Below are 27,360 nucleotides of genomic sequence, written 5' to 3' on the forward strand. Positions count from 1 at the left end.
ACGAAACCTGACTGGATCTTAGATTCCGGAAGCACATATCATATATGCATGGATAAGAAACTTTTTTCTACCTACCAAGCCAAGGATGGAGGTATTGTTCGAGTGGCTAACAACACTGTGAGTAAGATTGTTGGCATGGGAACAGTACGGCTGAGAATGGAAGATGGAAAAATTTTCACGTTGGATGGAGTCCGACACGTGCCAAGACTGAAGAAGAATCTAATTTCCTTAAGTATGCTAGACATGAAGGGTTATAGCTTCACATCTAGCAAAGGAAATCTCAAAGTCATCCATGGAGATACGGTGATGCTACATGGACGACTGGAGGGGAATCTGTACAGGCTTGTGGAGAAGGTTGTGACAGACGGAGCTACTGTCACTTACCAGGCAAGATGTACAAGACATGCACAGAAGAGACATAGGGCCCAGCAGATATGGCAACCAAAGTGTACAAGAACGCATGGAGGCAGTTCGGAGGTGCACAAGACGGAGCCATTGTGGCCAATTTTAAAGACAGCTCAGAGCAAAGAGACCAAGACAGCAAAGCATGTCCCAGGGAAGAAAGTTTCTTTTGCTCTTGAATTAGAGACATATTGGGATCTCTCCAAGACTGGATGGAAGGGAGAGATGCCATCTCAAAGAGTTGCAAAGTAAGCTTTGCATAGCACCCCAGTGAGGGGGTGCCGGGCACTCCAGGCAGGGGGTGCTATTATGGATCACCTCATATGGGTTGAGGGGGTGATTTGTAGGAGATCAACCCAAGTTGAGTTGGCTACAGAGATTCTGGCCATGTGAAGGAAAGTAGCAGCCAGCTACATGGTGGGGAAGCCATATGAGTTGGCCATGAGGCCATGAGGCCATGAAGCAATCTGGAAAGCCACCGAAATGGGCTGGCAGCCAGCTCATTTCAAAGGGTGCCTCTTGCCTTTGTAATCTCTATATATAGAGAAGTGATGGTGAGTTGAATAAAGGGCATCATAGCTGAGAGAGTGTGTTATATAGAGAGACAGTGAGTTGAGAGTGTGTAATCTCCTCCATTTGTTGATATATAACAACATCGCTCCCGTGGACGTAGGCCGGTTTGCCGAACCACGTTAAAAGTCTTGTGTTTTTGCTTGTGAGTGTCCCCTGGTGTGCCCCCGATCCGCAACACATCTCTCATAGAGAAAAAGTTGTGTAAATCCACCTGTTCAACCCAGAATCAAGGGATCTGGAATTATACCACTCCGGTATAGGTGATATGAAATGCAAATAATTTCAATGCCACCATGCTTGTATTCGGATTGCATATTTGTATTTGTTCCTTTTTCAGAAAAGAAAGCCAGAAACGCTGATAACAAATGAGGATGTGGTATGCAAAATAGCACATCAACGTCTGCAAAACCTTTCATAGTTGCCTTACAGGGTTGAGAAGGCAACAAGAGAATATCAGAGTGCCCAGAGAAGTGGGAGAGCTACACCAAAAGGAGATGCAGTAGCACAGATGCCCAGAGGCCTCGAGCCATAAAATAGGTCTCTCTAATTGAATCATTCACTACAACAAATGGCACTTTTAGCGACTAAATTTTATCTCCAAAGGTCAAGTTTTAGTCACCAAAGGTTTTTAGTGACAAAATATTTTTGTCGCCAAATTGGTCGTTGACTAATTGTCGGGAAAAGTATTGGCGGCTAAATTTTTTTAGTCGCCAAAAGTTTTGATATAAAATTAATTTTAATTTTCAGTGACTAAAACTTTTAATCGTGGATGAGTTTTAGTGACAATATTACTACATTTAGGAACCAAAGAATTTAGTCACCAATTTTTTTTTCATTTTATTTTATTTTTTGCTACTAACTATTTAGTCGCCCAAAGTCTCATTTATTTTTGGCTACTAAATATTTAGTCACCAAAAAAAATTATTTTTCATCTTATTTTTTTTAGCTACTAAACTATTTAGTCGCCAAAAGTCTCATTTATTTTTGGCTACTAAACTTTTAGTCTCCAAAAGAAATTATTTTCATCATATTTTTTTAGCTACTAAACTATTTAGTCGCCTAAAGTCTCACATATTTTTAGCTACTAAATTTTTAGTCACCAAAAATCTATAGTTTATTTCTGGCTAACAAATGTTTAGTCACTAAAAATATTAATTTCCTTTTTGGCTACCAATTTGTTAGTCGCCAAGAAGTTCACTTTTTTTTTTTAGCTACTAAACGTTTAGTCGCCAAAAACTTTATTTAGTGTTTTTTTATTATTATTAATTTCTCCACAACCTATATTTATTTCTTACAACCTGCAACCTGTATACAAACAAAACCATATATATACATGTTTCTATTTCACTTTCAACTATTCAAAAATTTAGTCTTTTAATGTCAAATTTCATACAAGCTAAATATAATCCACCCTAAAATAATAATTCCATACAAAGAGAGAATCATATAAAAACCATGTCCTTCGTACACAAAAAAGAAATATCCACTAGTAATCTATACCACGCCAATAGGAATACGTTTCATGCCAAAAGTAATCTCCACCTTGAATCTAAAGTCTTTGCATCTCCACCTCTCGTTGTGCTCCAACATTTGATCCATACTCGGAGGAAGAGAGTTTTGGGTTGACCCCAAATCCTCTTAAATATTCCTTCTTCCCAAGCACCTATCTTGATATTTCCTCTTGTGTCATCGATGTTCCATACTAGGAAGACTTATCCCATACCCTCACTTGATCTCCTTGTCATTGACAAATATAAACATACTAGTCAGATAAATTTACTAATGTCACGACCCAAACCCGCCCCTATAAATTTAGCATTGTAACCGGCCAGTAATCCTAAGATTACCGAAGGCCTCTGAAACAGATTAACAAAATAAGGGCCTAGCGGAAACAAATACATAAATATAATTGTCCAATGAGCTGTGTTGACTTATATGAGACAAAATATTTAGAACTTTATACACATCCAAGGTCATTCTTACATTATACCCACACACATTATAGCATCTTAAATACGGCCAACAAAACAAACAAGTCTCATACACAGAAACAACCAGAACTTAAAACACGTGACACTTCCAGAACATCCACGTGAGGCACAATGGTTGGCTGACAACAGAACACAGATCCAGACAAAAGCCTTCAGGCTCAATCTCCAGAATGCCCACCTATACATATATATACACACAGTGAGTTAAAGCCCAATGAATAACATTAAGGTAAAGGAGTTAGTGAACGAATTCCGAACATTTCATAATCATAAAAACATATTATAACATAATCATTCTCATGGCTGAACATAATAATAGTACATCTAATAGAACATATCACATCGTCATCCGACTAGAGTAATCGGTTCCAGACACTGATTAAACACATATCACCACAATGAAGTGGCTAACGAGACCTTGTAATCACATATATGTCATGGACCCGCATTAACATGCCGTCCCCCGTGACTTGGGACTATCTATGGATGTCATAATAGATTTCAAAAATAGGACATTCGTTCACGTAAACAAATATTATTTCAAAAATCATAACTTATGAAATCACATTTGGAACATAATTCATATGAACATATCTTTACAATAACATTACTCATAGTGGGCTCTCGTGAACGGTCAATCAATCTTCGAGTCTTGACCTACAACCATAAAGTACATAACACAAACATATCTTATCACTATACATGTACTTGGCCATTACGGCTTAGTTATCTTTACATAGGTTTCTTGTTCTTGCTTAATGCATTGCTCAAAATATGCACTTGTAATCTCTTAACTTAGTACATTCCTTTCTTAATGTGTCTTTAATTCATATCCTCATTACTATGGCTTAATTAAGACTTAGGAATGCCTAAAATGCAATGAGGATGCCAAAATATGAGTTGAAACACTTGGTCAAATTTCTAAAAACAGGGTCCCCGCTCGAGCGTAGCTTTTCTCGCTCGAACAGACATACAAAACGTGAGTGGTTGCTCGAGCAGTCTGCAAAGACATGAAACTTTTGGGAGCTTGCATTTCATGCTCGAGTGAACTTCTGGTCGCTCAAGCGGAAGTACAAGGTCATAGAGTGGTTGTTTGAGCGGAGAATCCGTCGCTCAAACGGGAAAGCAGAATCTGGGATTTCCAAATTACACTTCCAAGCTCAAAACTCGAATTCAACTCTCCAAAACTTAACTCTTGGGCACCAAAACTTGAGATAACATTTGTAAACTTGCAAAATATGATGAATTAAGGATTATTTCATGAAATCATGGCCCAATAGCTTGCCAATAGCTCAAAATTCATCTTGAAACATATGAAACAAAGCATGCATGTAAAACCTTTCAAACTCTTTTCTCCAAAACTGATGAAGTTAGCAAATTGAGCTTATAAGCTCCAAGTATGTAAGAAATCCCTTTTCAAAACATGAAATCAAGGTTCAAAACATGATAATTCAAACATGCATGTACCAATCAATTCACAATAACACCTTGAATGCTCAAGCTCAACTCAACATGGTAAAACTCTATATGTGCATGTATGCATGTGGACTTCTCTTCCAAATTCTTTTTCAAGACTTCAAAAACATGAAATTGACTTACAAAACTTGGTGAAATATGCATGCATGTACATTTCATCTTCCAAATTCAACACAAATAATGAAGCTCATAGCTAACATGATGATTTAATACCTCCATGAGCATGCACATGTGAATTGTAACCCAATTCTTCATTCTAAGCTCAATTTACACATTTAAACACATAATCTTCGTGTTGATAACTTAGATTCATAAATTGGGGGTTGAATTCATACCTATAGTCTTGTATTAATTAGATTCTTGCACAATATTGATGATATAATAACCCGACCCTCCTATGTGCCTTTTATCTCTAGTTTTATGAGAAATCATATGTTTAATATGAAATTTCATGTAAAGTTATGCTTACATGTGGGAATAGTTGAGTTATAGTTATCTACCTGTTGCTTGTTGAAATACATCTGTTAAAATGAAATTGTTAACTTGACAATTTAAAGCCGTAGAGGCGTAATAGACTGAGATTGAGTATGGGAACATGCTAATAGGAATTTTTAGAGCCATTTGGGAAACTTAATTGAAAATCTATTTTGTCTGAATCGTTAAGGCTCGTTTGGCTAGGATAAAACCTAAACTTATATAAGTGTTATATAAGCCCTTTTATTTGGACTCATTCTTTGAAATATAAGTGGAGTGGCAATCTAGAGAACTTGGTAGAAGGAAGAAAAGAAGAGAGAAGAGGGAAGTCAACAAATTTGGGGATTGAGAAACTTGTTAGGAGCAATTAAGGAATTCAACTTAAAGTGAGCATAGATCATTGGTACACTCTCAATTCATCTTAAATTGATTTGAATTAAACTTTATATTGAAGTATTCTTCCTCCATGAAAGCTAGGGTTTGATTGGACACATGATCATGTACCTCTTGAATGTGTAAGATAGCAGCATAATCACTTGATTTCTCTATGCTTTGCCTAATCTCACTCTTTTATGTGTTTGAATTCATATCAATGAATAGCTAATCAATTGTGCATGTATATCAACATAGTGAGAGTGAGAAATCATGGAAATTTGAAGTGTAAGAGGGCAAAGAGCTAGAATTACATGTTTATGTGTCGTTATGTCATGTTTTAATGCAAATCTATCTTGAGTTTGGCTATGAAAACTACCCCCCTTGTGCCCCAAGATTGTGGAAGTTTCGGACTGAAAAACAAGGCAGACGACTGCACATGTGAGGCCCATGACCGCACATGTAGGAGGCACAACCTCATGTGCGGGGCTCACAGCCGCACGTGCGAAAAACAAGGGAGAAGGGTAAGAGCATTCTGCTAAAAAGGCACGTGCGGTCAACCTTTCCGCACGTGCAGCCTAAGCCGAAAAATTTCACGATCTTCTCTCACTCTTCCCGACCTCTTAAAAATATGGTTATGTCCGTTTGATGCACCCCTGATACACTTAATTACGTGAAGCGTAGCAAATTAAATAATGAGAAATAAAAAGAAAAGTGATGTGCTAATGATTTATATGCTTTGTGTAGGGCATCCGCAGGAAAAAACCGGCATCCGCCCCCATCACTGTGAGTGATAGTAGCTTACTAAAACGTTCTGTTCACATTTTGTGTTTATAAATGTTGTTTAAGACCCAATTCATTGGGTGAGTACTTTATGTTTTATGCAATGTGTCTGTTATATATGTATATATGTTTGAACCCTGACATATGAGATATGGACCCAAGGTCGTTCTGTTTTGTTACTACAATGGGCCTGAAGCCGTTCTGTAATGAAATGGGCCGAAGGGCGTTCTGTAACATAATGGGCCTGAGGCCGTTCTGTGATATATTGGGCCCAAGGTTGTTATGTGTTTTGATGGGCCTAAGGCCGTTTTGTATTTAGCTGGGCCTGAGGTCGTTCTGTCTTATGTACATCCAAGACCATTTAGAAAAGGGAGTCATAACTAAGCGTGTAACTTGAAAAAATGCACCATTAATTTATGTTCATACTTCTAATTTGTTTATACTACCATCATCCACTGAGCCTTGCTCACTTTACTTTTCTGAATGTATTGTAGGTGACCAGCTTGTGGATCGACCCTAGACTAGCCCAGAAGCTTGTAGCTGAACCTGCTTTGTTACTCACCCAAAGTGACACTTTTGTCTCATTTTGGTCAATTGCTATGATAACCTGTTTTGTTGTAAGTTTTGGGAACAATGAGCATGTGTATAAAAGTTAGTAATACTTAACTTCTAAGTTGTTTTTCTTTTGCATTATGTATTGTGAAACGTTCATGGAATGTTATATATGTATGACAAAGCAACACAATCCTGGCATTTAGACACAGCTCAATGAACGTTCATTCTTTTATTGTTTCGCTTCCGTTTGAGCCCTGAGGTTAAGTGTTATTAAAGTAACTAAGTTTAGGCCTCATGTGAGGCCGATCATGTCCAAACTTTTAGGGGCTGGTTTGGGTCATGACAGATGAACTCTAGCAAAATCTTTAACTTTTACCTTGAATCTACACTTTCTCTCTCTAACATGGAGTTATCTCTCTCTAGGATGTATGAACTCAGATTTTGGCACTAAGAAATGAGAGAATTGAGCTCAAGAATGAGCTTAAGGCCCATTTATATAGTTGTAATGCCATAATACATTAATTAGAACATTAGGCTTGTCAAACACAACTTAATTAATCAAACTGATTCAATTTTTAATAAAAATTGCCATATGGTTCTAAAAATTCCAAATAACAAATTAACATAATCAATTTTAGTTTCAAATATCGATAAGGCTTTCAATTTTCAGATCAAAACAGAATTCCTAACAGATATCACTACGAGTAATAGATAAAAAGCCAAATAATATACAAAACACATAATAAGTACATAATTTATTTTAACCATTTAATTAACATCTTTAATTACGAATTAGCACTTAATTACGGATCGGGGTTGTTATAACTAAACACTCCAACAAAGATTCAAAGGCTTCTCAAAGTCATCATGTAAAAAGAACACAACTCACAGAAGAACAATTTAAATATATGTTCCAAGGGGTTGACATTCTTGGTAAGAAATCATCGTGGAAACATCTAGTTGAGGTGGCATGTTAGTACACTATTGGAACAACTAAATAAAATTTTATGGATGACATGTAGGTTCCAAAAAAATTTAGATGAAAGTAAACTAACAAGAATATAGGATTTTTCTAACCAAGGATAGGCAAATGACATATGGTTACTAGAAAGTAGAATCAAAACCAAAAAGAGCGAGAAAAAAAAAAAACATATATAACTTAGAAAAATCAAGGAAACTATTTGTATCCGCTAGATAAATTTAATCAATATTCAAAAACTAAACAACCAATTAAACAAAAGTTAGGAGTTGAAGGCACCTTCATAGATTTATGCATAGAAAGGTAAGGTACAACACTAAAAAGAACTAAAGAATATCATGGAAATGGGAAAAAAGCACCACTCTACTCCAATTTTAGGGAAATCATAAATAAAATTACAAGTCTTAATAGCCAAGTCATATAGCTCAAACATCAGTCATTTTAATACCAGTATGTCATTCATAGCAATGGGTTCATTCCTTCCAACTTTCCTAACAAAGTATTAGTGTAAAATAAATAAATAAATAATAATAATAATAATAATAATAAAAAGGAAAACAGAGAGTGGGAAGAAAGAATTCAAATACTACATAACCAACCATAAGTAGTAAACAAAGCAATCTACATCGTGCCTTGGTTCTGAGTCATGCTTAATTTTTCTTTTTCTTCAAATTTTTTCTTTATTGTCCATCTACCCCATACACTAGCCACGAGAATGAAACATCTTTTGCAAGCAGATTATCTAGCAATCAATTCATTGAAGATGAAACATCTCTTGTAGGTAAATAAATTACCTACAAGAGATGTTTACCTACAACTACAAGAGATGTTTCATCTTCAATGAATGACCAAATTTTCTACCCAATGAATGACTAGATGTCTCACATGGGTGTGGGGTCCAAAAAAGTGTAGACCCCACACCCATGTGAGACATTTTGTCATTTTTATTTGGTAGAAATTTAGTATCCCTATAGCATTACCCTTTTGTTAATCCGCTACTCTCTATATATATTTCACATAACAAGCAAGCATTAAGTCATAAACCACTCCAAACAGATGTAGAAGGAGATAAGATGGTAGCACTCAAGGTTTTCTTTGCCTTTCTTAGTGTCCTCCTCATCAATGCACAAGGTGAATTACCGATCAATCTTTTTCTCTTTTCTTTATTTTTATTTTTTATTTTTACACTGCTAACATGGTCCATCTATGAACACCGAAAGGAGTAAACAATGTAGGATGTTACCTGAGAAAACAAAGGTCTTAATTGTCTTCTTCTGGTGGCCCCAAGGGTTGACTTGTATTGTTTGAGTTTTTTATTTTATTTTAATTATTATTATTATGTTTTGCATCAGCGAAAGCCAATTGTTTGAGTTATTATGGGTTCTATTCGGCCACCATATAAATTCTCTGTTCATACCATTTTGTAATTTGGGTATATATTAACTGTTTAGTACCATTTTGTTACTGGGATATATATCAACTTTCGAGTAAAAATGAGAAGTTTAGATATAATTCCCTGTTCAGTAGTTGATATCTGAACAACTACATTTTGTTCAACAGTTAGATATTTGAAAAGCTCTCGAGTACTACATGTGGGACTGGCAAATGCTCGAAGACTTCTAAATTCCTTTTTAGGTACTTCTAAATTTTGATTCAAATACAGACTTAAGAATTAATATATATATATATATATATATATATTTTTTTACAATAGAAATTTGATGTATATTGTCAACCGTACTCTTACAAACCATTTTTAAAATGGTTAGTTTAGAGCACCTCCAATCGAAATGTCAAATCTTATGTGGCACAACATCTCAATTTTGACATGAAGAATGAAGTCCACCCAATATGTCAAATATTGAGTTGGCATTTGGCATGAACTCAACATGTCAAATTTGACATGCTCTATATTCATGTCAAATGTTGAGTCCATCAAATAAAATAATTTCATTTTTAAAGATAATAGAATAATAAATTTGACATATTAAGTGGAATGTTTCTATGTCAAATTGACATATACTAATTTGCCACCCAAGCCCTCAAAAAAAATTTGGCACACCAAATTTTGAAGGTTTGGATGGAGATGCTCCTAGAAAACAAAACATCATGCTTTTGCTTTTGTTTTTGGTACAAAGCAAATATTAGGAACATAGATAAATGTCTCATAAATTATGAGTCCCACATGTGATTCTCACATCATATGAGTCCCTCACTTAGTGAGACATCTGTGTCCCTTCTGTGAACTTTAGACTTCGTTGTTTTGAAATAGTTGGTGTGCTAATTAACCATGTTATATGTAGGTTTTGAAGAGTGTTCTCCATCTTCAATCAAAGTAAAAATAACGAAAACTGGACATGCTGTAAAGGGACAACCAGATTATGAAGTTGTGTTTACTGTCGACGACGACTGCCCAGGAGGTGAAGTTTGGGTTGTAGTAGGATGCAATGGATTCACTAGTGTTAAGCCGATTGAACCTTTCATTTTTAAGAAAGACGATTCTATAGGTGGATGCTTGTTGAGATATGGCGGATCACTTTATGCAGGGGGCCCACTCAAGTTTAAGTATGCAGGCCAATTACCCACTGATAAATTTAGACCTATAAGCTCTCAGATCGAGTGCTCTTGATCTCAGTAATGAATCAATTCTGCAACTCTGAAAGACTCTTCAAATAAATGTGTATGTATGAGAGAGAGAGAGAGAGAGAGAGAGAGAGAGAGATTTGTGTCAAGAATTATGTTATAGTGCTTTGGATTTGAATATGAACTATGATATAAAAAATTGTTTACATTTTTTGTTGCAGTGAAACATGTGTTTTATGATGATGTTCATATGTCATATGAGAATGAGATAAATAGAAGTTTGAAGTAATGTGGTTAACATATCAGCAATCATCAACGTTTATTCACCATCATAGTGTCTTGGGATCTATATATATATATATATATATTTTTTTTTTTTTTTTATCTGCTCTAGAGGCATTTGTTATTCATTAAAGCTTAGGGAAAATTTAGTGTCGTAAACATAGCGAAGCCTTCCAAATTGGAGGTCCTGACTAGGTAAAATTAAGCATAAACATTGCATGACAAGTTAATCTTCTTCTCCAACATCCTTTTCTCCTCAAAAAGAAAACGGGAATGAAAACTGGAAGAAAGTGTCTTCAAAATCAGAAACTTCTCCTTGAGATTTGTGAGAGACGGGTAGTGTTATCACACAAAATCTGGACTAGTTACGATGGAGGAAAATGATGCCCGAAACCCAGAATTCATCATCTTCCAAGGCTACTGTTTGGAATGCCAATTAATTTTCCTTTTCTATTTTCTTTAGTATTTGCGGATCCAAATGTGCTCCAACCAAGAAGATGGGGAATATGTACCCTAATATTGCAAGATGCATCAAGAATTAAGAAACCTCACATGTGGGATGGAATCAGCACAAAAGAAAGAGTTCCATGACCAAGAACTATAACCTGCACATCGGAGTGTATTGTTAGTGTTGCCCGGCTATATGTTTGGCTGCCAAATAGACTCCTCCGAAGTGATTGGAAACAAAAAGGTTTATGAGTAAGAAAATGCAAAAATTTGAGATTCGGTGTGTGCATCATCTTCAAAGAGTATGATGTTTGTTCTCTAAAAATCACTTAATGATAACTGTCTTACATGCCCCTAGTTGGGTGATTATCTCTAGAAAGTGAGACCATTATTCTATTATATAAAATATTCACAAGACAATCCGTTATTCCATGCGACAAAATATTATCACGTTATTCACATGAAATTCCTAATTAGTGTACCTTAATCCAAACCTTAATTCAAAGGGCAACTATGCTCCGCCCAGTCCAATATTGCTAGCTTAATTTGACCCTCTTCATCTCTCATGGAGAAAAAGTTGTGTAAATCCACCTGTTCAACCCAGAATCAAGGGACCTCGAATTATATCCACTCCAGTATAGGTGATATGCAATGCAAATAATGTCCATGTCACCATGCTTGTATTCAGATTGCATACTTGTATTTGTTCCTTCTTCAGAAAAGAAAACCAAATATGCTGAACAAATAAGGATGTGGAATGCAAAATAGCACATCAACATCTGCAAAGTTGGCTTACAGGATTGAGAAGACAAGATCAGAGTGCCTAGACAATTGCGAGAGGGCTGCACCAAAAAGAGATGACGTAGCACAGAAGCCCAGCGGCCTCAAAGCCATAAAATAAGTCTCTTCGATTGAATCATTCCTCCCACACCTGCACAACATTATGTAAGATAATAATCAACCCCTCTCACAGGTGGAAACATTGTGGGTATAACATTGTTCATAGGATCATACATGAAACAAAACCATTAGGCAAGGTTCCAATTTAAGCTTGGGGCAATCATAGCGGTAAGGCAACCACCACGGCAACACATTTAACCACATTAAGTTAATCAGATTCCTCCAATAATTTTACCAAATAAAAATATTATGCAGCAGACTCTTATTTAAAGCAGATATGAAAGAGAACTTCAAATTCATAAATTTGAGCATCACTGTTGTTTAACAAAAACAAAAGCTTCCCAATTAAACCTAGATAACACTGAATTTATCAACAAAAAAAAAAAAACAGAGACAAACAAAAACAAAAACTGGATAACACTGACATAACAAAAATCCAGGATTGAAGAAAGTCAACAGACAAGCCTCATCCTAGCAAGTGAGATACATATGATTATTAAGTCTTCTCTTAGTTCATCCTTTGAGCAGCTTCCTTCGCAAGAAGCCTCTCTTTGGCCTTTGTTTTGGCCTGGGATTTGGAACCCATGATACCACCACCCCACTTCTTCCTGTACTCATCATACTTGTCGTTGAAGTTAGCCTGAAACAGCAAAACGACAGAAATAGGAATGATCATAAACAAAACCACAATGGTACATGTGCCACTAGATTCATGAAAAAATTACACCACCTTAATAGCCTCCAAGATTCTGCTGAATTCCATCTTGTCTTCATTCTTCACAGTGGTCAGGCACAGAACTGAAGCGGTTTTCTTATGGACGATCTGTAAGTTAAGGCTATATAAATTAGTATATCAACCATCAATTCAGGCTTTCCGGAGCATTTTAAGAACACATTTCAACACAAGATTGTGAAACACTTACAGTTCCCAATCGAGATTTTCCTTTCACGATGCAGTACGGAATCTCCATCTTCCTGCACAGTGCAGGAAGCCAGACGACCAACTCTATTGGGTCCACATCATGAGCGATAATAACCAATTGTGCTTTGTTCTGCAGGAAACATATATGTAATAGCTGTTACTTGAAAAAGAGGCCACACACACAGTACCATAGTATTTAAGAAAAAAAAAGAAAAAAGTAAAACCAGACCTGCTCAATGAGGTAGGTGACATGGTTGAGACCATATTTCACAACAATTGGCTTTTTAACCTCCACAGGTTTTCCTTCAGCCTCAGCCTGAGCCCTTTTCAAAAGGCGCTCCTTTTTTGCTGCTTTATCTTCAGGCCTGTACTTGAGAAGCGTCTTAAATAGAGTCGTTGCTGCATAGTTTCAAAGAAAGAAAGTTATTAAGAAACCATGAAAATTTGAAAACCATTGACAAAATGTTCATCATGGATGCAAGAACTGAACTAAACTTGTGTTTAGTTTGAACTGGCAAACTACAGATATCAGAAGTACAGTGGCAATATATGAACCTGGTTAGAATATTTTAATTTCAATTGACCAGTAAAAGAACAAATGTTCACTTTACAAAGCAACTAGGATATCATGCCATAAGCCAATCATGTACTTTTAATTATTCAGGTTTGTTTAACAAACCTAGACGAAAAATTTAGTCCATATGTCTCAACATGTGTACATCAAAATGGCATATTTTAAGAAATGATACTAACAGCTTGGCAAAAAAAGAGCTATAGACAGAGCAGAACTTTATAAAAGAATAATATATATTCCGGAAGACACAAAAACACATACATCAAGCATCCAACACAGTATTCAACACTGCAAGGGAAAAAATGATCTCCATGGCCATTGTGGAACTTGTCAACTCTACATAATCCAAGATACAGTAAATATGGGCCCACACTGCAGTGAATAATGTCTTAGACCAGTCCCTATCATCAGTAAAGACATATATGACAAACACATTTCTTCTCACCCAAATGTACAATTAAACATCGCAACTTTGGATAGCAATAAACCAAGTCCAGGGAAAACAAGTGCCAAAAGGAGTTTCACAATAGCATCTGCCATCAACCATTAGGATTTAAGTTATTCATTAAATTTTAAGGATCTGAAATGAATTGATTTGACATTACTAATTTAAGGCACATTCAATTCAATGTACCAATGGATTTGAGAGCTTTACATTGCTGGATTTTAAATAACACGGAGAATACAATTATTGGAAATCTGCCTAGAAAGTATTTTATATGTACAAGGATCATACCAAAATCAATCTCTCACACACTATTCAATCCTCCACCTAACCTTGCTATAAATTTGAAAAATCTAACCTCATAATTAGGCACAATTAAAAATTTTGAAATCAATGAACAAGCTATCCACACGAGTAAATCACCTTTGCATTGGACTAAAGACAATATTTGTAGAGGATTAGATGCAAATTAAATAATAGTTTATGAATGAATTAATTGATGTTCTCTCACCAAGGTTCTTGTCAAGGGTCTTGGTGAATTGGTTCAAGGGAGGTGGGACCTTCAAGCGCTGGTTGAGGATCCTTCTCTTCCTCTGAATTTGAACAACCTTGGGCCACTTCACAAACCGGTGCAGATCTTTCTTCGGAGGCAATGCCCCTCCTATCCCAAACTGCTTTGGACGCTTCTCGAACAGCGGGTTCACTACCTTCTCCTATACCATATATATACCATCACATATCAACATATTAACTACAGAAAAAGACTGACTACTTATTTGTGCAAATTAATAGAGATGTGATTCTATACCGGTTTCTTCTTAGCTGCCGCAGCTGGTTTCACACCTTTCTTTGGGGCCTTCAAAGCATAAAAATGAAATTAGCATCGATGATTAATCAAAACCAAGTTTTCTCAAACTGAAATCAAGTAGCATGAAATGTAATCGTGATGAGCTTAAGAAATGTAATCGTAAATACCATGAAAATATGCCAAGTTGTGAACAGCACTGAGACATATAAAATACATATATATATATATATATAGAGAGAGAGAGAGAGAGAGAGAGAAAGATCTGGCTCACCATTACTGGATTGCGGGCAGAGCTCAGCGACTACGGCTTGCGGACGGCGAAACGAAAACCCTAAAAATTGTAGCAGCCCCCTTTGAGCCTGGAGTGTAATGGATTATATATAGTAGTCTGGTCAAACGCTTTAAAACGCCGTCGTCTGTTATCCTATTATTGGGTGTTTTGTTTTTCAGGGCTCTCTTGTGAAATGGGCTCCATGTCAACTGTACCTACATTGATAGGGCCTATACGCTTGTACAGGTGAACCAATTCATACGAGACAATTGACGTAAAATTAAGGCCCATAATTCTAGCCCAACTAACAACAGTACCATTTTCAAGTCATTCCACATCACCATCTCAAAACAAATGAAATAAAATAAAATAAAAGGTCATTTCACATCTTTTTTTTTTTTTTTTTTTTTAGACTTAACTACTCATAAATTATTCAAAATTATTAATTTATGATTCAGATTTATTCTACACATAGACCTTATACTATACAAATCTCAACCACACATTTTCAAAAGGGGTAAATTCATGGTGGTTAAGGTAATGCTCACTAGGTGATCCTGAAATACAGCCACTCACGTGACCCCAATGTGTTTTGATTAGTAGAGAAGGTAAAACTCATAATTTCGTATCGAGTGATTGAGAAACATGAGAGAATATAATGTATGATAATTAGTTCTAAAGTATCAACACGTAATGCTTCAAGAAAATTGAGTTGTTTTTCGTGATTAAGGTGGAATTCATTATTCTATTTTTTTGGATAAATTATAAATATAAATATGCTAATTATTTATTATAGTTATAAAAATTATATTTTCTCCTTTAAAATTATCATGTAACAAAACCATTAAGTCAATTTATAGTTTTGAATAATATCAATAATATATTTCAATTAATAATTCTAATAATTTCATTATTACATGAAAATATAGTTATAAAATTTACTTTCTATAAATTTTTTAAAATATTAAATCCTAATAAGAGTTATCTATAATTTTTTAAATCATAAAAAGTAAATTGCATTCTAAACAAATTGTGTATTTATAATTTATTTTTCTAAGCATAAACACTATGAGTTTGGGATAAATATAATTAAAAATTTTAATGTATAGTGTGAAGTGGCTCAACCATTAAACTATTTAGCTTATTATTGTCTCAAAAAAATTATTTATTTTTTTATTAATGATCATTTTAATTTTTTTTAAACACACGAAAATAAGGTATCAATTTGATGTTTAACTTAAGTCTCAACAAATAGCTTAACCAAATACTATTTAAAAAATAAATAAATACTATTTTAAATCGTAACTAAACATTACTTTAAAGGATAAACAATTACACTTTACAATAATATTCAGGTTTAAATCCTTTATAATTTTTATTAAAAATAAGAATACATAAAATTACAAGAAATTTTAAAATGAATTATGTCCCAATTGATTTTTTAAAATTTAATTTATAGTATAATTCTTCCATAATAATTATAATTATTGACCATTGATAATGAAATAGCTATGCCAAGCTTGGTTCAATTGAAGTAACACAGTTATCTGTCTATTATGTGATTAAAAAAAAAAAAGGATTACTAACTCACTATTAAACTGCCAATTTATATAAATTGGCGTGTCTATACACCTACTTCAATTGATAATGAAATAGCACTCATATTTTATCTGATTGATTTATAAGGTAAAAGTACCTTCAAAATTTATACAATATAAAAGGGTAGGGGTTATCTGCTTTATTAAAGTAATGAGTGAAGGAGAAACCTTATCACTAACAGACACAAATAATTACAGACATAAATATTTACAATAGCTATTCGTCGTTTCTTGGAGTGCTTTTCTATGATTGTTGAAGAGAAGCTTTATCTTCTAAATTTTTGTCCTTTTCTTCTGAGATGCCAATAATTAATGTAAACACTTGGATGATGAATCTTCAAGGTGAATCAAAATTTCAAAGAGTCAAAATCAAAAATCTACAAGGAATTGTAATACTTCCAAAATATTATACAATACACTGCTCTAATGATAAAAGAAATTGATATCTTAATTTTTAATCTTCTAATTCTTGTATAAGCTCAGTACTAGTTTTGATTTTAATCCTAAATTCTTCTTCTATAGATATAAAATTTTGATTTTTAGAATTCTTTTATGGACAATATTTCCTTAATATTTCTACTCGGGTTGCTCTCCTTGCATTCTAAAATTCTTTTTCTTTGGCATACTTAGAATTTTTGAGAGGGTTTGGAATTTTTTGCAAAGTAGAGTGAAGGGAAATTTTTCATTGCTTCTTCCGTTGACATGAACGCCAATTTATACAATACAAAAAGAAGATAAAAACAAAAACTCAAAACCTAGACTTAGTACCCTACGTCCCAACTTTTCCTAAAAATCGAAGACCTATTCAAGCCTAGACATAGGCTTTTTCAAAATCTGTCTTTAAGTAATAAAGACAAAGACTATGTATACAATTTTATGCCTATTTTGACAAACTTTCTACACATATAAAAACAAGTAGAGGGTTTGGATAACAATGCCGGGTACTACTTTGGGCCCCATCGCACATCATTCAATCCTCCATTTTTGATAAAATTTTGACACTATAATTTATTACATGACACGCGTAAAGATTCTCACAGCTTTTCTTTAATGAAACAGGGTAGAGGTCATCTGCTTTATTAAAGTAGTGAGTGATGGAGAAGTCTTATCACTGGTAGACACAAATAATTACAGACATAAATATTTACAATAGCTATTTGTCATTTCTTGGAGTACTTTCTCTGATTGTTGAAGAGAGGCTTTATCTTCTAAATTTTTGTCATTTTCTTCTGAGATGCCAACAATTGATGTAGACACTTGGATGATGAATCTTCAAGGTGGATCAAAATTTCAAAGAGTCAAAATCAAAAATCTACAAAAATCTTCCAAAATATTATATGAGTCTAATTATGTGAAGTACAACTTTTTTTTTTTTTTTTTTTTACCCATACATTCTATATGAGAGATCGTCAAGATCTGCTGCTGAAAGTTGGTCGTAAAAATCATCCCCCATAGCTGGTTCATTCCCCCATTGGTTATCTTGGTCATCTTCTCCCATTAGTGGTGACTCATAAGAGACGATGTGCTGATAGTTGGGATACTGACGTTCATCGACGAATGTTTCTTTGTTGAAAAGATAACCTGGGATAGCCAGGTTACAGTATATCTTCTGATTTCTATCTTCGCAAACTAGATGTCCATAATTTTCATTATATGCTAATAGAGGATTATTATCAAATTTCCTCCATTTATTGAGCTGATCTCTGAGTGAAAATTTTCTATATGGCCAGGGTCTCCGATTGAAAAGTCCTGGGTATCCTGGAAATGTTGAAGTTTCTCTAAGGTACATTTTATGCTTGGCTGGGATGCACCTTATTCCTTTCCATTCTGGTAACTTGCTATCAATCAACACTTCTACATATGGATGATGCTCTTCCATTACACAAAGTACTAAATGAACAAGTTTATTTCCAAAACTATCTATCTGATCTAGATCTGAGAAAATCATTCTAGAGACAAAGTCGTAATCTAACAATTGTGAGGCTATTAGATAACGCGGTTTGCCCATAATCTCTATCTCCAATGGCTCGAACATTGCTAGATTTATCTGGCAAAGGCAGATGTTGAAATCTAGATTACACTAACATCTATCAAAATATTCTAGCCTGTCTATACATCTTTCCTCTTGTAAGCAGGGTTGCTCTTCATCCTTGTAGAGATAAGTCCATTGATAGGCTATACCAGGGCATTGAACTCCTGCTATGGAGAGATCCTGAAGAAACTGCTGTATAGTGACTAATTCACTATTTCTGCTATCTTCGGCTAAGGAGTATATATAGGGTTTAAGGTCCTCTATTTCTTGGCTTTTCTAACAAAAAGATCGAATGATAGAATGCCTGAAGAAATACATTCTAGCACTCAATTGTTCAAATTCCTCACTGGTGAGTTGTCTGGTTTCTAGGTCAAGAAATGGAGTGGGTGCTTTTTCTGGAGATAGTTTTTTAAGCTGGTTGGTTAGGGTTCGAATGGTAGCTCTCAATTGTTTTACTTCGTCTCGGAGCTGGTCTAGCTCTTCACTGACCTTTTTGCCTTTATCCATAATTTTCTTGAAATTTCTGGTAAGGCCTTCACAATGTCTGCACATTTGGAGAGGATTTTGAGAATCTGTCTGATGGTTAGTATTACTGCTTCCAATTATCTGGCTAACTGGAACTCCACTAGTAGTAAGAATGGTTGACTGCATCTTGCCCAATGTGTCCAGATAATCTTTAGCTATTTGACTGATAAAGTAATCGATCCCTATTTGTCTACGGGCATATGTACTGGCTGACTTGAAATCATAAAATCCTTTAAACTGAGGTACGGGAAAAATTTTAACTAAGGGTTCAACTTTTCCCAATCATGGTAAATACCAGGCTTGGTTCCTTTAGCTACTGCATAAAAAGAAAAGCTTTTAGACAAAGGTTTATTCTGGATTTTTGAAAAATATATACTAAGTGAGTTTAAGGCTGACAAACGTTTAGCTTGGTGGTTATGGTTGTTCCAAAGGTTATCTAGAAGACACTGTTGAACTGGGTCTAGCTCGATTCCCGTTAATGGTCTGAATTTGTTTCTGCCTTCATAAATGGAAAGGGCAAATCCCCCAAAGTTCATGGTTTTGTTGTTCTCCATTATCTGCACAAAAATTAAACTAGTTATTTTCTTTTTCTAAATAAATCTTCCTACTTAGCCAATCTGTTAATTTATTGTCACTCCCTTTAATATGTTCAGATTCTACTTTATATCCTTGTCCTATTATACAATCTAAAATTTTTGCCCATCTTCTGGTACTTTGTTTGCGCTCATTAAGTTTATTATGAAATCTAACTATAGCTTCACAGTCTGTTTCGATTGTAAAGGGCTTGTGTAAGAATAATTTAAATTTGTTTATTGCATATACTATACCTAATATCTCAAAATCTAGGCTGGTCATGGTTGTATCTTTTTCTTTAAATTTTTCATAACTATATCTACAAATGCGCTCTTTATTTTTACTATCATACTTACTATGTTTAGCTAATAATACTGTTCCCTATCCTAATTGACTTGCATCTGTTTCTACGACTATATATTATGATTTTAAAAGAAGTTGTAGGTCGGGTAAATTTCTACAAATATCTTTAATTTTTCTTACTAGAGCAATATTTTGTTGGTTAAAATATTTTTGTCCGTGGGTATGGTCTTACTATATAGAGGTCCTATTATTTTACTGAGGTTAGGAATGTACATTCGTGCATGATTTAAAATTCCTAAAAATGATTGAAGTTGTTTGGTATCTTCTAATTTATCTGGATAATCTAAAATTTTCGTAACGATGTGAGATTATAACCTAATTTTTCCATCTCCTAACTCCATTCCTAAAAATTCTATATGAGATTTATTTAACACCATCTTTCTCTTACTAATTATTATTCCATTATTTATGAATTCTTCTAATACTATATATAAATGATCTATGTGACTATTTTTATCTGGGCTAAAAACTAATATGTCATCTATATATACCAGTATAAAATTATACTTATTAAATATACTATCCATCTTACGCTGAAATATGGAATATGCATTTTTTAGTCCAAAAAGCATGACTAGCCATTCATAATGTCCTTATGGGCAACAGAAGGATGTCCATGGTATACTTTCTTTCTCCATTTTTATCTGCCAAAATCCTGACTTGCAATCAAATTTGCTAAATATTTTTGCTGTCTGTGTTCTGTTTATAAGCTGATCTTTATCTGGTATATTATATTTATTATCTTCTGTATTGTCATTTAATCTTTTATAATTTATAACCATTCTAGCTTTTCCTCTTTTTCTCTCTGCATGATTTCTTACCATAAATGCGGCACTCCTATGTGGACTATTACTCAGTCGAATTACTCCTAAATCTAATAACTCTTTAATCTGTGTCCTAAATTCTTCTATGCCTGCTGGCGTATGATCTATTTGTGTTGATGTAATCCTATAATCTTTATTTTTTATATCTAAACTGGCTAAAACTTTATTTCTTTCCCAGTATTTCATGGGCCGTTCTCCTAAAATTTATGTTTTTCAGCTAATATTATTATTTCATCTAAATCATTTTTTGTTCTTCTGTATACTGGTTTTTTCTTTAATTTTCCAATTTTTGCAAAAATTAATTCTAGGTTAACAATTTGTTGAAAATCTTCTAGGTTCCAATAGTCTTCTTTTTCTTCAAAATCAAACTCCTCTAAATCCTCTAATTCATATTTTTCTATGTCTAAATTTTCTGAAGAAGTATTTGCTATCTCATCAGGTATATACTTTTGGGCTAGCTCAGGAAAAATATTTCTACTAGGAAATAAAAAACTAGCAGGAACAGAATCTACTCTTATGGTACCACCATGCTTCGCACGCAACTCTGATGAATGGGCAATGGTGTTAAGGGCATATGTTGTGGGTGTATGTATAGTCCATTTTAAGAAACTGATGTTGTTTTGGCTGATGAACATGCCCCCTTGTAGACTAAGTATGAATTAATTCCTAAGATGACAGGATGGTTTTGTCGAGTATTTCCAATCCATACTTGAGGTAAAGGGAACCACTCTATATGTTGAGTCTGAGAACCTAGGTGATGAAAACTAATCTGGGCTCCATTGATGCAATGTGTATATGTCTGTTTAGTACCATCGGCTATGCTGACTAAAGCTGGGGTTGTTAAAGTTGTGCTCCATCTGGGTAGAACTATGTGTTGTTCAATATATGATTTACTGACTCCTGTATCTATTATGGCATTAATACTAAGTGTTTTTTTTGGCAAATTTAATTACACAAAAAATTTCAACTAAATTAGGCTTGGGTATGACAGGGTAATTGAATGGTAAATATGTATTATTTGACTGTGCTTGGGAGTATTGACTAAAGGGTTGAGAATCAACTAGGTTGACTAATTCTAAAGAGTTCATATGTTCTTCGACCAATTTATCTTTTAAAGGGTATTTAGTACGAAACTGTTCTACCTATTGTTTAAGTTGTCTATTTTCTGTTTCTAAACATTCTATGTCAAAATTAGCCTTAGTTTCTACCTCTCGTATTTGTAACTTAAGTTCTCTTACCTGTATTTCTAATTCTCTAATTGTTAGATGTAATTCTCTACTTTCTATACTATGATCTTCTAGCATCTTGTTGTTATTTCCTAATGTTATCTTGTGTGTCATGTTTAATTTTTCTAGACAGATTACACAATAGGTTATACTGCATAATAAACACTGAGCTCTCTTATCTTTAGATGGAAACCAATTACAATAACTGCATCTAGTGGTATTAAATCCTAGTCCTCTTTGAAAATTATGCTGACATTCAGTATCTATATTGCATTCCATCATAAAGAAAGTCATGAGAAGGAGTCATTCCTATTTCTTGATTAAGTTGTCCTAAAAGATTATCTATATTTGTATCACTATCTGAACTTATGGCTTCTATTTGGTATTCATAATCACTGACTATGCTATAGACTTCTAAATCATCACTGTTTATGCTATAAACTTCCGAATCATCACTGTTTATGCTAACTATATCTTCTTCTAAGTCTTCTATAATATGTAGTCTTTCTATCTGTTTATTAGTATTAGGCCTCTGTCTTTTTGGACAGGTTTTTGCAAAATGATTGGGTTCTCCACATATAAAACAATTGCATTTTTTACTGTTAGGTTCTCTAACATATTTTTGTTTTCTTTTATCTATCTCTTCTTTAGGAAGTCGCTTCTAATTTATCCTATTAAAAGTTCTACTCTTTCTAATGAATTTTTGTTTTTTCCATGGTTTTCTCTATTTTTTCTTCAAATATTTTTCTTTTCTATATTTTCCATATTTCTTATATTTTTTCCTATTATATTTATCTTCATATTGCCGAGGAGTATATATTACGCTGCTACAGAAATCATAATTTTGTTTTTTCAAATCTTTTTGTATTTTAACTTCTATACATTTTTCTCTGAGTTTATGAAATGTAAAAACTATTCTAGGTCCTATTCCTAAAGTTCCTCTTATTTTTACTTCTTTTGAAACTATTTTTGCTGATAAATTTGCATAATAAATTAACCATTTATTTTTTATTTCTCTTCCTAGCTCTCTGGGTAATTTTCTAAAATATTTATTTCCTATTTGTTCATCAAAACTTTTTCCAATTCTGGTTGCTATGGCTAAATATTCTTTACTAAAGGGTACAACATATTTCCAACTTCCTAATGTTATCTGATCTAACTCAGTTAATGTCATGCTTTGAGTATAATCATTTCTTCTAGAAGGGTCATATCCTATAAATATTTCTTTTATAAAGCTAGTAAAATTCCATGGGTTATCTCCTAGTCTTTTAAGTTGTCTGATTGTCTCCTCATATTTTCCTTTAAAGGTTAAATATATATTAAAGCTAAATCTCCTAAAAGTGTTTCCATATATTCCCACATATCAGTTGATTCAAAGGGATTACTCATCCATGTTTTTACCACATCTTTTTGCCATTTTTCTATCACTTCTTGCCATATCTGAGGATCGAATCTAGCTAAATCTAAAAGGGTTCCTTGGTTATTAGTTGGTTGTAATTGTATACTCATATCTGGCTGTCTACACTTTCCATGAAATCTATAACTTTTATTTGGGTCTGCCTTACTACGCCCTGTATTAGTTAATGGTCTTCTTCCTCTTACTGCATAATGCATTGGTTCTACTAGATCTTCTACCATTTTTTGTGGGTTACTAGTTCCTGTGCTTTCTGTGTTCATATAAAAAGTATCTTCTAAATTAGATTGTTTTGGTATTCTAAATATTTTGCTAGGACGTATTTTATCTTCTATGATATCGTCTACATATTCTATATGAAATTCTTGATCTAAAAATGATACTGCTTCATCATGGGTATCTCCTTTGGCTATGTATTCGAAGTATCTGGTATCTAATATTTCATTCATATCGCTTACGATGAAAATTTTCAAATCTATCTCATCAATATTATATATCTTATTTTGTGATATTATTTTTTCCTTTGTCATTATATAAAGCTGATTTATGTCACTATGATTATCTTGGTTTTCTTCCCTATCTATACTACTAAATTCATCATCTTCAGATTTTTTTGATGCTACATACGTATATTGAGTAAATCTTACTGCATAACTTCCATCTGCTTTTTGATATAATAAGTTATCTTGAGGGCTAACCTTTTTTGTCCTAGAAAATCTCCTAAATTCTAATCTAATGCTGCATTATCTTCAAAATTATATTTTTTAGCTGGTAGTGCCTTTATTCCTTTTGCGCCTAATAACTTAACTATCTGATCATTTGTAAGTCTATAAGGAGTATTGCTTTCTGAGACTGCTAAGCCTAAAAATCCCGTGCAAACTAATAAATTCTTTTCTCATTTTTTCATTTTGTATCCTCTAGTTTTTATCCCTATTTTTATCTTTTTATGAAAGGTCGAGGTTGGTAGTAGGAAATCTGGTGTAAAATAAACTATTCCTCATTTTGAGTTCATATCTAATTCATTTTGAGTTCATATCTAATTCATAGCTGTCTAAAATACTTTGTCCTACATCATTAAACATATCATCAAAAAGACATACAAAAACTTTAATTCCTAAATTTTCCCTGGTTAGAGCCTTAACTCGTACCACAATTATTCCTAAGTGAATCATTTTGAGGTGTTCATTTATTGCATATTTATAGCTTTCTCTATTTATTAAATTTAGCTCTATTTTTTCATCTTCATGGGTTACACTAATCATTTGTTCACCATAGTGTTTAAATAGATATTGTTTTTTATGAATCTTTCCTAGCTTATATACATATTTAGCTGGGATTAACTTTAATTTTTCCTTCTTAAATTTTTCTATTTGTTGTTCTACATCTATAAATTCTTCCATTTTATCATATTCATCCTCATTACGCTTTTTACTGCTATTTCCTTTTACTAGTTGTTTAAACATTTTTATTTTTTGTAAGTCCTACAGGCGGGTTTCTCTAGTTATATCTTCTTCATTTATCTGAGACTGGGGTTTGTTTGATTGTCCTTCTACTCCTTTTCCTTTTTGAAGTATTATTCTTTCTAAAGAAGCTAGACGTTTTTCTAAGTTGTGTAGTTGTTCTGATAGCTCTTCAAATTTTTCATACAATCTAATTAGAAATAAAATTTCTATATTATTTTGTCTTACTGATATTTTATCTAACTGATATATTCCTTGATAGCTACTGATTCCTTCTAGGTTATTATGAAAGTCTTCTGCTTGTTTTAAATAGCCTGGTAGTTCCTATTAGTTTTTTTTATCACTACTAATAAACTAAGATCTTATTTGTTGTTCTAAAATTTCTAATTTCTGTTTTAAATTATCTTGAATTTGGTTGTTTTGTTTTATTTGTTTAGCTATTTGATTTATCTGACTATGAATTTTTTCAATTAGTTGCTTAAATTCTAACTCTATTTGGTTTGAGCTACTAGCATTTATGGCTAAAATTAGTATTTCAATTTCTAGCTTGATGGGAAATTTTTCTAAATTTATACCTGTTTGTTTTTGTAAGATTGAACTACACTAGTCTTGGATATAATTTAATTTTTTATTTTGATCTTTAATTATACTGCGAGTATTACGAAGATGGTCTATAGATAAAGTAAAGAGATTATTAATTTTATCTACGTCCTTTTTAATATTTTCTGCAAAATTAATCTGATGATCTATGATACTATTTAGCTGAGAATTATGTTCACTATGGAGTTGATGTGTAAAAGTACCTTCAAAATTACAACGAAATTTATTTTTATCTATGTTAAGACAATGATTACGATTGCTGAGTTCTAAATCTAAGTATTCTACTCTTTTCATACACAAAATTAAATCCTACTTTAAAATTATTAAAAGCTACTATAATATGAAATTTATAACTAAATTGTCCAAAAATAAAAACTACTCTATTACCATACGCAAAATGCATAAACTAACTTAAACTGTCCTAAAACCGAATACTGCTCTGATACCAATTTTGGGGTTGGGTTGAATTAGTGATCTACCACTATTTTGAAATTAGGCTGAGAATTATCTAATTAATTCTACAATTATGGTAATAAGTCTTCGAGCTGTTGTATAGCTAGCGGTAAGGCTTCTTGTTTCACAGTTATCTGTCTATTTATTTGAGAAATTTTCAAACTATAATTTTCTAGAGATCTACCAGAAGCTAATGATAATAGAAATTGATATCTTAATTTTTGATCTTCCAATTCTTGTATAAGCTCAGTACTGGTTCTAATTTTAATCCTAAGTTCTTCTTCTAAAGGCATAAAATTTTGATTTTAGAATTCTTTTATGGACAATATTTCCTTAATATTTCTACTCGGGTTGCTCTCCTTGTATTCTAAAATTCTTTTTCTTTGGCAAAACTATTTTTAGGCAATGTTTTTTTTCATTACATGTACTCCCACCTTGAAGCTAAGTCTCGTTCAAAATAGTATATTCTTATTTTCTATTCTTTACCTTTCCCTTTCTGCCTACAATTTGCCCTCAAACGCCTAACCACGGCTCACACGGGCTCTTCAGCTAAGATCACTCAATAACAAAATAGAAAACAACAGATACTACGAAGGTGCAAAGCATGTAATATTGATGAGCAAACAAGCATTCCATAAACTTAGTATTTCCAAAAAGAAAATAAATTTTTTAGAATAGAAGAGTTACCATTTTGAAATATTTAAGGAAAAAGAGAGACTAGTCATACTTCATATTAATATATAATATACTTACAAAGATTATGTTACAGTCTTTGAGTTTCCAAAAGACTTGGAACACTTGGAATTTTTGAGAGGGTTTGGAATTCTTTGCAAAGTAGAGTGAAGGGAAATTTTTCATTGCTTCTTCCGTTGGCATGAACGCCAATTTATACAATACAAAAGGAAGATAAAAACAAAAACTCAAAACCTAGACTTAATGCCCTACGTCTCAACTTTTCCTAAAAGTCTAAGACCTATTCAAGCCTAGACATAGGCTTTTTCAAAATCTTTCTTTAAGTAATAAAGACAAAGACTATGTATACAATTATATGCCTATTTTGACAAACTTTCTACACAGATAAAAACAAGTAAAGGGTTTGGATAATGATGCCGAGTACTACTTTGGGCCCCATCGCACATCATTCAATCCTCTATTTTTGATAAAATTTTGACACTATAATTTATTACAGGACACGCGTAAGGATTCTCACAACTTTTCTTTAATAAAGCAGGGTAGGGGTCATCTGATTTCCCTGCTTTATTAAAGTAGTGAGTGAAGGAGAAGCCTTATCACTGACAGACACAAATAATTATAGACATAAATATTTACAATAGCTATTTGTCGTTTCTTGGCGTGTTTTTCTCTTATTGTTGAAGAAATGCTTTATCTTCTAAATTTTTGTCCTTTTCTTCTGAGATGCCAAAATTTGATGTAGACATTTGCATGATGAATCTT

General features: G+C 33.4%; 2 protein-coding genes and 1 long non-coding RNA gene across 3 annotated transcripts; 1 reads left to right on the forward strand and 2 right to left on the reverse strand.

Annotated features, from left to right (window-relative positions):
• Nucleotides 1-8,678: 8,678 nt before the first annotated feature.
• LOC114288210 (uncharacterized) lies at nt 8,679-10,234 on the forward strand. The gene is made up of 2 exons (XM_028231728.1): nt 8,679-8,736; nt 9,909-10,234. The coding sequence occupies exons 1-2, from the start codon at nt 8,679-8,681 to the stop codon at nt 10,232-10,234; spliced, it is 384 nt and encodes a 127-aa protein (XP_028087529.1).
• Nucleotides 10,235-10,467: 233 nt separating this feature from the next.
• Nucleotides 10,468-11,848, reverse strand: LOC114289269 (uncharacterized). Its single transcript, XR_014328498.1, has 3 exons — nt 11,714-11,848; nt 11,400-11,629; nt 10,468-11,075 (listed from the first exon to the last, which is right to left on the reverse strand). It is a non-coding gene; the product is annotated as an uncharacterized LOC114289269 (long non-coding RNA).
• A 247-nt stretch (nt 11,849-12,095) lies between these two features.
• LOC114289187 (large ribosomal subunit protein eL8y) lies at nt 12,096-15,052 on the reverse strand. Its single transcript, XM_028232881.2, has 7 exons — nt 14,838-15,052; nt 14,567-14,614; nt 14,270-14,471; nt 12,969-13,138; nt 12,741-12,869; nt 12,548-12,640; nt 12,096-12,457 (listed from the first exon to the last, which is right to left on the reverse strand). Exons 1-7 carry the CDS (start codon nt 14,838-14,840, stop codon nt 12,326-12,328), a joined length of 777 nt encoding a protein of 258 aa, XP_028088682.1. The 5' UTR covers nt 14,841-15,052; the 3' UTR covers nt 12,096-12,325.
• Nucleotides 15,053-27,360: the final 12,308 nt, after the last annotated feature.

Source organism: Camellia sinensis, chromosome 4 (genome assembly GCF_055761805.1).
Source record: "Camellia sinensis isolate YWXY chromosome 4, ASM5576180v1, whole genome shotgun sequence".
Classification (NCBI taxonomy): Eukaryota; Viridiplantae; Streptophyta; class Magnoliopsida; order Ericales; family Theaceae; genus Camellia; species Camellia sinensis.